Below are 11,549 nucleotides of genomic sequence, written 5' to 3'. Positions count from 1 at the left end.
CTAAAAATAATTAGCACACACATCTACCACCATAATGACTAACATTAAAATACAGTATTGTAGGAGGCCCATATTAATCAAAAAGACAAATTTTGCATTCACTACAAATTATATGTCATATTAGCTTGTATTATTAAAACTGCACCTCAATGGGGGAGAAAAAAACTCAGATGATTCAATAAAAGTTTAAAAACTGTTTTCAATGAACTTGTTTTTGCGGGGCGGCAGGGCTCAGTGATAGAGTGGTCGTCTAACAACCCAGAGGTTGTGGGTTCGATCCCCTGCCATTGTGGCTACATTGAAGTATCCTTGAGAAAGATACTGAACCCCAAGTTGATCCTGATGCTCCGTCTTCAGTAGGGTGGAAATGCGCTAGATAAATGAAGCACCATTTAACATTTTGGAACGTGAGAGGTATCAGAAACCCACAAAAGCCCATTAACTCATTCACTGCCACTGACTGCTGAAGATGTTAAAAATTAATTTGAACTATTTCTATTAGTTTAAATTTTTTTTCCACTTTTGTTAACAAGAGTATAAAAACCTAGAATTTTTTTATTGTACATTTAGAACAAAATTTGTGATTAATCGTGCGTTAACTAGTGAAGTCATGCGATTAATTACGATTAAAAAATGTAATCGCCCGATGCCCCTAATTTTTAATAATCTTTTATTTTAAAAATAAATAAATAAATAAAAGATTATTAAAAATTATTTTTAATAATCTTTTCTTTTAAAAATAAATAAATAAATAAAAGATTATTAAAAATTAGGGGCGTCAAGTGAAGACATTTTTTTAAAATCGTAATTAATCGCATGACTACACTAGTTAATTCACGATGAATCACAAATTTTATATCTGTTCTAAATGCACAATAAGAAATTGTTTTCTAGATTTTCATACTCTTGTTAACAGAAGTGGGGAAAAAAACATTAAACTAATAGAAATAGTTCAAATGATCTTTTTACGTCTACAGCCATCAATGGCAGTAAATGAGTTAAGGAAGGACCAAGCTGTGATTGGAACCTTGAACCTGAGAATCATAAGGCAGACATGCTAACCTCTCGGCACACATGCCGCCATTTGTCTTTTAGAAATGGTAAAAGCAGGGATGGAAGAGACGAAAACAGGTCCATTTATTATACGAATACTTTATTATCAATGTGTGAATGGTTAGCTTTTCGTCTGGATATTAATAGTATATAAAAACTATACCCCAAATCCAGGCTCAGTCCTAATTTTGCTGTATAATTTCTCAAGTTGGTATTGAAATTTTCTTTATCTTTATATATATTTATATATATAATATAGATAAGCCAAAGTGCATTTTCCATTTGTTTCCTCTTGTCCATATACACATTGCACCATACATAAATAATGACATTGTAAAAAGGACTCCGTATTTACAAGTATAATATATATTTCATATAATATATAAAACTTTATATTAAATCTAGGTAGATGATATTTGGGATGGTGCGTGGGGCGCGTCCGTGTTATCTGTGGTTGTTCAGGAGGACCTCCAGCCAGCAGGGGCAGGAAGTGATGAACTGTCTGGAGTAGCAGGGCCCCCAACCCTTGGCGAAGCTGATGCGCACGCTGTTGGGGTCGTAGGGTCCGTCGGGCAGCTCGGCCCCGGCGCCGTAGCGCAGCAGGCCCGAGCGCTCGTAGTCGAACACCTTGATGGAGAAGCCCGGCATCACCTTGCGCACCACCAGGCTCCTCCCGCTGGGCGGGTCCAGCGTGGGCGAGTTGACGAAGATGGGGTGCTCGCTGCGGTTGTACGCCCACACGCCGTCCGCCTCCTTGCTGAGCAGGATGCCGTAGCCGATTTTGCCGCGGGTGCGCTGCACCGTGCTGCTGCGGTGCTCCAGGTTAAGCTGGCCCAGGCACAAGCCGGTGCCCTGAGGTAGATCGTAGAAGATGCTGACGGAGCGCTCGTACACCGTGTAGAGGCGGCCCACGCGCGTGCGGTGCTCCCAGTACGCCACGTTGCACCAGTGGCTCTGCTTGGGGGCGTCGGGCGACATGCTGGCATCTGCCGAAAACACACACACCAGGAAGGGGGGGACGTTGTAGTCAAAACATCAACACAAGCAAACACGGCTAGTAAAAAAGGAAAGCTTACGTTTGGGGGGGGATCTGCTTTTTATTGTTGCCAGCAGATGGCTACGCTATAAATACTGTATTGAAATCCAAGCCTGCGCATTCATCCAACGCACACACACGGACTATACATATCCTGAGGGTGTATCCAGGTCAACACCTGCAGTTTCTGCCACGGCCTCAAGAGGTCACCGTCACAATTAAAACCCCATAGACAAGTGGTTCTTCAACTACAATTTTCAACCAATTCAAAGCGTTCCAACTTCAACATGTTCCAAAAATTTCATGCTTCACGGGCTATTATTTTTCTCATTCCTAACTTTGACAATTTTCCCACAATTCAATATTTCTCACCACAAAAATCCCCGTTCATTGCAAAATGAGACATTCAAAAAATTCCCTCCCATTCCAAATTCAAACTTAATTCAATTTACCTTGGGATCGATCTTCAGCACTCCCTCGATTCTCACATAACAAAAATTCTACATTTTCCCACTAAATAAAGCATATTTTCCACCCCCCAAAAATTCTTAGGTTAGGACTTTAGGGTTCCTATTCAGAATTCAAACATTCCCCTTTTTCAATTCAATCTGACTGATGTATTTCACCCATGCAAAATCGTTCCACGTAATTCTATGTTTTTGACCCACAAATTGCTTAATCATTTCCAATGACACATTCAACATTCAAAATGTTCAGATAATCCAGTTCACTTTGGGAATGCACGCCAAAAATTCCACACTTTTCACTCACTTATTGCACATTTCCACCAATATCATTACACCTAATTCCATATAATTAAATATCATTCCACATCACGCAATGCATGCATTACTACCTTCCAAGAACATTCTACATCCTTCAATATCATTTCATATCATTCAAAATCATTCAATACAGTTTGACATCATCTCATATCTCGCTAGCTAGCTAGCAACTTGTGTACAACTATAATTGCTCAACATTGCATCGCAAATCATGAAGTTAGGACACTGACTTGACCCCCATCACTCAACTCAACTCAAGAAAGACAACAACAATAATAAAGAAATCACACAACGTACCATCACAACCGCCACAGGTCGACTACTGAGCGCACCAAATTTCCTGAGTGGCCTAGCAATGTGATGTAATCACCTGCAGCCAATGATGGCCAAAGCGGGGTGTGTGATCACGAATAATTCCTCTTGACCTCCGCCGAACCCCTGAGACTGACTCATCGAACCCCTGAACGCGTAATACTCACCGTGAAACAAAATCCACTTGCTAATTCACTTTTCATGGCCGCTATCTGTGAACACTTTTCTGCAACGGCCCTTCGTAACTTAACTCCCTGGATGGACGTCCATCCTCGGACCCGTTTACATACCTCGTGAATAACGTCCACAATGAAGAAGACGCTTTTTTTTGGGGGGGGGTACGTTTTTAGTCCTCCAGAAAATGACCCTGTCTTCCTCTCACATTCCACAGGAGGAAAAGAGGAGGGAGGGGGTCCCCCTCCCCCAGCGCACAACTCTTCCCCCTGCTGTGGGCCCAGGGACGGCATTCAGCTCCCTGACAACTTAGCACAAGCCCGTGACCCGCCGACCCCCCACCACCCCCCCGGCCTTCATGCTATCAGCTCCCATTAACTCACACACAGAGTGATGCCATTATTTTGCTTCACAGAGTCTATTGGTACAGAGGATTTAAAGCCCAATGCCCGCGGCCCCATTCCTTTCAGCCCGCGTGCACTCGGGGCGTAATGACCGCCCGCCGCATTAACGGACGCATCCGAGGCGGAGGAGCCAAAGACGTCGCCCGTTCGATGACGTTTGCGGAAAAGATGAGTGGAAAACGTGCGCCTGCCGGTTTTGGACTTTTCTGTACAGCGGCTGAGTGCGAGTCGGGACTGCAGGCAGGTTCTCTGTGTGTTTGCGCACACACTGGTGGCTGAAACGCCCCCCCCCTTCTCGTCAGGGGCCCCAACGTGCATGTGCCATTAGTGAATTCCACACCGCGACTCCTCCACTCCGAGTTTAGCATTTATTGCAAGCGGCCTGCACAAAGAAGTCCGCCCGACTTGTTTACGGCCCCCTCTATTGTCTCAAATCAAACGGAGCCCACACATCAAGGTAAACTTTCAAAGTGTGCGCACCAAAGGCCAAATGGCTAACGTCGCCTCCTCTTTGGTCGGCGCTATCTCTCACACGAAGCTTATAACCAAGTAGGGCTAAGCGATTCATCGAAATCGGATTTGGCTTCTCCTGTTCATAAAAGCATTATAGTGGAAGAAAAATGAGGAATGTACCAAACTGCTTGGTGTGTATTTGCAAGTTCCTACGATGAGAAGCATTGATGAGTGCTAATGCTAACGTCAATGTAAAATCCCCTTGACATGCTAACACGGTTGCGCGTATCCCTCCACAAAAGATAATTTGATACGACTTTTGACACATGGGGTGCAAAACGATTCAAGGACAGTTCGATTTGAAAGTGGATGGATTTCCTTTCTTTTCTTTGGTCCTTCCTCGGGTCTCCTGACGGCCTCACGACTCTGGCTGGAAGTGTTCGGTTTAGGTGAACGGTATGGGATTTTTTTAATAGGTTTTAGGTGAACTAATGAATACACACACACACGCACATACACTTACTCACCCACATACAAAAAAAAAAAAAAGAAGAAGAAGAGAGCAATGATGATGAAATCGGTATGATGTCAAATCGGTATAATTACCGAATGAACAATACTGAGCTCTCCAGAATAAAAAAAAATAAATGAAAAATGAAAGTGGATGGATTCAAATCTGGACTAAGTGGGATTACGATTCGATTTGGTAAGGCTCAGTGATGAAATGATGGTGCAATGACTTTTTTGTATCGCCATGTTACATACATTTGAATGAACTTGTCGGTACTGTAAATGTGCCATTTCCTTGTAAATATATCTCTCCAATAAAAGACGATTCGATACAAATCTCAATATATTTCAGAGTGGAACGATTCGATTTGGTTTGATTTTTGTTACGTTCTTAATGCTAAGGCGAAATTAGCATCGACTTCCTTTAAATAACGAATAGTTATTTATTTAAAAAAAAAGAAGAAGTAGCTGTTTCTCGCACGGAGTACGATCTTGTAAACTCGGCAAATACGAAATTCCTAAAAACGTACTTGAGAACGTACTTTCAAAGACTGCTAGTCTCTTTGTAAATTGGAACGCATCAACACTTGAAATTCAAGAATAATAGTTTGTATTAATTATGATTTCAATAGCAATCAAAAATAACCGCGATTATTTAAGTGAGCCCGTGAAATGTACCGACCGTTTAGCCGGAGTGAAGACAATGAAGGCACAGCGACCCGGGCCTTTTTGCTGTTCTTCCGTCATGTCGAAGCGCCGACGCGTGCTTTTTTTTGCGCACGTGTCTGTGAACCAGACGTGTTTGTGTTTTTGTGCTCAATTTGTGTGTTTTGGCTACCGGAGGGAGGCACTGAGGTGAGAGCTTTGAGGGAAGGCCTCATTAGGATCTCTTTGACTGGAGCACACCTATCGGCGAGCAGATGGACGCTTGGAAAATCACCACGGCAACCGGGCGCCTTCTCCAGCGACGCACGTCTTACGAGTTGGACCTGATGGAATTGTTCTTTTGCGGTGGAAACTCTGATTTGGTTCTACTCGGAATTGGATCAAATGTTTGACGAAAAACTAGGCCTGGGAGCGTGAGGCACTTATTCCAAAACAAAGAGCAGTCTCAACAAAAGGGTGTAAGGTTGGAAGAGAATTGAGTTATGCCTTAACTGCTAACAAATAAAGACGGTAATAAAGTCTCAATTTCCTCGCTCATGTGATCGCATGTTAGCAAACTGCGACAGAAAAGTCAGCGAGAGCGAGGAAAGGCACAGAAGGGCCGTTCAAATACGACACGAGGGGGCGAATTAGGGGAGGGCGTGTGTCTTCCTCCCCTCTGACCACAGCAGAGGCGCGCGACTCCTTTGAATCCATGTTGGCCTTTGAGAGGGTCTGCTCAGGGTGGAGTTGCGGCAGGATGGGAGCAATTACTGGTGCTCTGCATCCATTTAACCCCGTCGCCCTTTAACAGCTCCGTTTACCCATTAGAATAGTAGCACATGTTATTGTTGTTATTTTATTCTCAAAAGCCTCTCCTCTTAGTGTCACTCTCAGAGTCCACGCGCTCGGCCACAACACGGCCGGCTTATTAACTCATTAACTGCCATTGACGGCTAGAGACGTCAAAAATTCATTTGAACTATTTCTATTAGTTTCACATTTTCCCCACTTTTGTTAGCAAGAGTATGAAAATCTTTTTTTGTTGTTGTACCTTTAGAACATATACAATTCAGGATTAATCTTGAGTTAACTAGTGAAGTGGTGTGATTAACTCATTCACTGCCATTTACGGCTATAGACGTCAAAAATTAACTTGAACTATTTCTATTAGTTTAACATTTTTCCCACTTTTGTTAACAAGAGTATGAAATCCTAGAAAAAAATATTGTACATTCAGGACAGATATAAAATTTGTGATTAATTAATTGATTACGCTTAAAAAATTTTAATCGCCTGACGCCCCTAATTTTTAATAATCTTTTCTTTTAAAAATAATAATAATAATTTTTTTAAATTGTGTCAGGCGATTTAAATTTTTGATGGTAATTAACTGCATGACTTCAATAGTGGACTCACAATTAATCACACATTTTATATCTGTTGTAAATATACACAAAATTAGTTTTCTATGTTTTCATACTCTTGTTAACATAAGTGGAAAAAAATGTTAAACTTAAACTAAAAATTTTAATTAATTAATTACAATTAAAAAAAATTATTGCCTGATGCCCCTAATTTAAAAAAAGAAGAAGAAAAGATTATTAAAAATTAGGGGTGTCAGACAATTAAACGTTTTAATTGTAATTAATTGCATGACTTCAATAGTTAACTCACGATTAATTACAAATTTTATATCCGTTCTAAATGTCCACAATTTTTTTTCTTTTAGGTTTTCATACTCTTGTTAACAAAAGTGGAAAAAATGTGAAACTAATAGAAATAGTTAAAATAAATTTTGGACGTCGATAGCCGTCAATGGCAATGAATGAGTTAAGATTTTGAAGGAAAAAAACACACAAAAAAACACTTCAAGCAAGTGAAATGCTCTTACACTTAAAGTTCCGAGTAAGAAGACACATCTTGGGAGACAAAGCACAAACATAGTTTTGCCTAATGATTTAAGATATTTAGTATTAGTCCGTGCTTAATTTCTGCAGTGTTGTGCAAATTCCACCAGCTTTCAAGCTCCGGCTTCCAAAATGCAATCATCTCTTGAGCTTGGCAGTATTGACCACAAGTCTGTCAAATGAAGTGCTGAGGCCTCATTTCATCAGACGGGGGCTAAAACAACACCAGGGCAAGGTCATGGACAAATGAAATTGTTCCATAAGTGAGCAGTGGGCGTGGTGAGTTTTCCAACTCAATGAACCAGCTTGCTTTGCTAAACTATCAAATCAGGGTTTCTGCAGGTATCAGCAAATCTAATTTCATGCTTTTTAAACGTCAATTTTAATGCAACATAAACTAATTTGATGCCCACATTAGTAACATCATTATTAGTAATAGTCACATGATTTCCATAGTTACCGTGCACATTTCATCTGTTCTAGATGTACAGTTAAATAGTGTTTTAAGTTTTTCATTCTCTTAATAATTAAGTTAACAAATAGAGTTACCAAATATCAATGTGGAGTGTGAAACATTAAGTCATAGGTTTGTGTTGAGGTAATATTCTGCCACTAGGCGGCATTTGTGTTTTATGTTGGATGTTGGTGACATGAACAGTATATTTTTCTTTTTAAATTCAGAGAAATTGGTGTGTGGAAGCAATTTGTGGACTCCAGGCCATTTTGTTAATTCTAGTGACCAGTCCCCACAAATCTATTTATTTTTAGTACATTTATTATTGCTAAATTGTGTCGTAGTGACTCCTTTGCACAATGTTGTATGTAAAATAAAACACGAACAACAATATTTTTCCATCAACTGTATTTAAATTGTTAATCATATTTGATGATTTTCAATGCCCTTTAAGGCCTTAATTTTAGCCAACTACATTTAATGACCCACCGAAATCCCAAAAATGAATGACATCATCATTAACATTCACCTTATGATGATATGAATGAGCAACAATAAAGTTAAGTATATATGACCTCAAGTGAACTCTTGTTTGTTGAAGATATTACATGGAAATGAAGCTGACTAAAAACGAAAAGGTCCGACCAATTAATCCAATGCAACATACGACAAAGACAATGACCTTCTTTAAAAAAAAAATATTTTTTTTAAAAGCAGACGATTTTTGCAAATGTTTCTTTTTAGTGCAAATTTAAACAAAAACTAAACTACAAATTATATTATAAAATGGTCAAAAGTTCTGCCAGTAATTCATATCTTTATAGTTGTAAGCCTGAAGGGAGAATTTTTTTTTTTTCATATATTTAGCAAATGAATCCGTTATCAGGATTTTATTATGCCGGATGTCAGAAGCCTTACTAAAAATTCCCTTTTTAATTTGTGCACAAGTACTTTACTCAAGCATCATGCGGCTACCTCATTTCATAATTTTATGACTCTTAAAGTCAATGTCGACACTGTGACAGTCACAGGCAAAACAAACATAAAAAATATCATAAAAAAACTGCCCTTAAGATTGCCGAGGCTCACATCTGAACACCATTGTGCTCGCCTGTCTGTGGATTGGGACCAACGTACACAAAAAAGGAAGCATTGTCGTCTCAATAGCATCCCAGAAACGACTTTAAGGGGGTGATAAAGCCAAAAAAAAAAGGGACGAGTCAATGTTAAAACGCCGCAACCTCCAGGGGGACAGGCAAACAAACAATGGCTTCCCCTCCGTGCTCACTAGGCCACCTCATCTCTGCTAATCCAGAGTGGACTGCACACATGAACTCATTCCTCTGCAAGTCTGCAGCGGAGGGGAGGGGAGGGAAGAAAAAAAAACAAAAACACTGTTTCCAGTCCAGCTCTGTGTGGAGGGGAAGGGGGCGGCGTGGAGAAAAGGGAGGCGAGGGGGGCAGCAGCCTCTCATCCTGTGCCAAGGATTAGATTCCCCTCCGGCTATTAGTCTCTCCCAATGAACTGATAGGCTGGGTGGTGTGGGGGGGGGGGGGGGGTGCAAGGGAACCGACTCTTTGCATTGCCATTGTAACATTATGCCCGTACGTATTTGACAGTTTCTACCTAAAACGACAACCAAAGCATCAAACTCGCCCTCATGCTTGCCTTTAATTCAGCGCGCGACGGCTCCTCCCACTGTTCAGACTCTAACCCGGAGCAGGCAACATTTCGTCTGGCGTCGGGGCTATCTCTGCCATCGCAGTCAGCTTTATCAGTCAGACACGCCAACTGAAGCTGCTTTTATATGTCGATGGATTTTTTTCTCTTCTTCCCCTCCCCGAGGTCTGGTGTGCTTGGCAGAGAGGGGGAGGGAGCGAGGGAGAGAGAGAGACAGATATCCCACAAAACACGGCCGGGGCAAAGCTGAGAAACCGAATCCGGCAAAGCAAGGCTGGCTCGTCACAACGGGGATCCTTCACATTGTCATCCACTTCCTCTACACTTTCCCTCCGTTCCGAGACGACTCCGGGGAGGAAAAGTGCTGCGCCCTTGATGTAGCAGATAACTAACACGATCCATAAAATTAGATCAATAAATTACAGAAAGGCTACAGAGAGCGACGCGGCTAACACGGAGGAGCGGCCTCGGCCGGGAAGGAGAAAGGAAGACCACGTGCGACTCGTTTCCTTCGAGTTTCCTCCGCAAAGTGCCAAAAGAGTCTTTTGCCGCCCTTCGGAACTGCGGGGGGCCGCGGCCAAGGCCCGTAGACGTGGACGAGGGCAGGCGGCCGAGCACCGAAAGCAAAACACTCAGTGAACATCCTGCTGGGTGGCTGCGCTCTTTGACCCCCTCGTACAACCTACGTGCGCATGTGTGCGCGCGCTAGTGTTTGTTTGCGAGCGTGCGAGGCGGATTTCAGCCAAGTAGGCTGGAAGCTTTGAGTAAAGAGGACCCTGCACATTCCTCAACTCCCCCCTCCTCCTCCCCGTGCCTCCAAACTTCCTACTCTGGTTAGGATGTGGGGGTGGGGTGCAGCAAGGAGGTTCACAAAAAAAAAAAAAAAAAATCAAACAAAAATTATCTTGTAAACGTTTTTTTCAGGTTAGCATCAGTTCTGAAGTTAGGGGTTCGAATCTCAATTTTAGCCTTCCTGTGTGGAGTTTGGATGGATTTTCCCAGCGCTACTCAGTTACGGGTACAGTCAGTTTTCCACTTGAAAATAGGACAGCGGGAAACTGCGAAAAACCACGACACGCTAAAAGCGCCCATAACGTCTGTCCATGTGGCTGTTGACTACGGAAGACTGAGGACAGCAAGAAAGACGGACGGCGAATGACATGCGCCAAATCAGCCCGGCGTTCTGCGTTTGATTTGAGTCCAGTCAGTGTATGTCAATCACACAGTTGTCATGGCGATTCATACAATAAACCAATTAACTAATTCACTGCCATTGACGGCTATAAACGTAAAAAAATTCATTTGAACTATTTCTATTAGTTTAACATTTTTTTCCACTTTTGTTAACAAGAGTATAAAAATTTACATTTAGAACAGATATAAAATTTGTGATTAATCGTAAGTTAACTAGCGAAGTCATGTGATTAACAACAATAAAAAAACTTTATCGCATGACGGGATGATTATAAAAAATTCGGGGCGTCAGGCGATTAATTTTTTTTTACTCGTAATTAATCGCATGACTTCAATAGTTAACTCACAATTAATAACAAATTTTATATCTGTTCTAAATGTACAATAAAATGTTTTTTAGGTTTTCATACTCTTGTTAACAACTAATATAAAGTTAAAATGATTTTTTGACGTTTATAACCGTCAATAGCAGTGAATGAGTTAAAAAGGAAGTTAACTGTTAAATTTGTTCCTATTTACTTTCATGTTTACATCATACCGGATCTACAACAACTTCCTGCTTCCGTGTCTGAGAATCATGGGAAATGTAGTCTGACTGAATGTGAGCTGAGCATTTTCCAAAGGTGGGATAATGGCGAGTGCTTTGCCTTGTTTCGCGCTGTTGAAATGTCAACCAAGATAGCATTTAGCATTTAGGGATGTAACGATAGACAAACATTACAGTACGATAATTATCACGATATTGTGGGGAGGTTAGCGATATAAAAAAAGCCCACAATACTGTTTGAAAACTCATGATATTGTAAAGAAAAAAAAGCACAATATCGTGTTTTGTGCATAAAGAAATAGGCATTGACATGTCATGTCACAGTCATGTGCTACTATTGCCTCCGCGGCGCAAAGTATCATGGTCTATGTAGTTCACAATTCTGTGTTCGC

At 41.3% G+C, this 11,549-nt stretch overlaps 1 protein-coding gene across 2 annotated transcripts in view; it reads right to left on the bottom strand.

The window, feature by feature from the left end:
- Positions 1 to 1,136: 1,136 nt before the first annotated feature.
- The window catches only part of smad6b (SMAD family member 6b), a 29,759-nt gene continuing 19,346 nt past the window's right edge, over positions 1,137 to 11,549 (bottom strand). For both annotated transcript variants that reach the window (XM_077567789.1, XM_077567788.1), the window contains one exon: positions 1,137 to 2,039. In XM_077567789.1, coding sequence (XP_077423915.1) covers positions 1,498 to 2,039 — 542 coding nt within the window. In that variant the 3' untranslated portion in view covers positions 1,137 to 1,497. The remainder of the gene's footprint in view (positions 2,040 to 11,549) is intronic.

Source organism: Vanacampus margaritifer, chromosome 6, assembly GCF_051991255.1.
Source record: "Vanacampus margaritifer isolate UIUO_Vmar chromosome 6, RoL_Vmar_1.0, whole genome shotgun sequence".
In the NCBI taxonomy this organism is placed as follows: domain Eukaryota; kingdom Metazoa; phylum Chordata; class Actinopteri; order Syngnathiformes; family Syngnathidae; genus Vanacampus; species Vanacampus margaritifer.
Note: the sequence above shows the minus strand (reverse complement) of the source record. Positions and strands in the feature narration are given on the sequence as shown.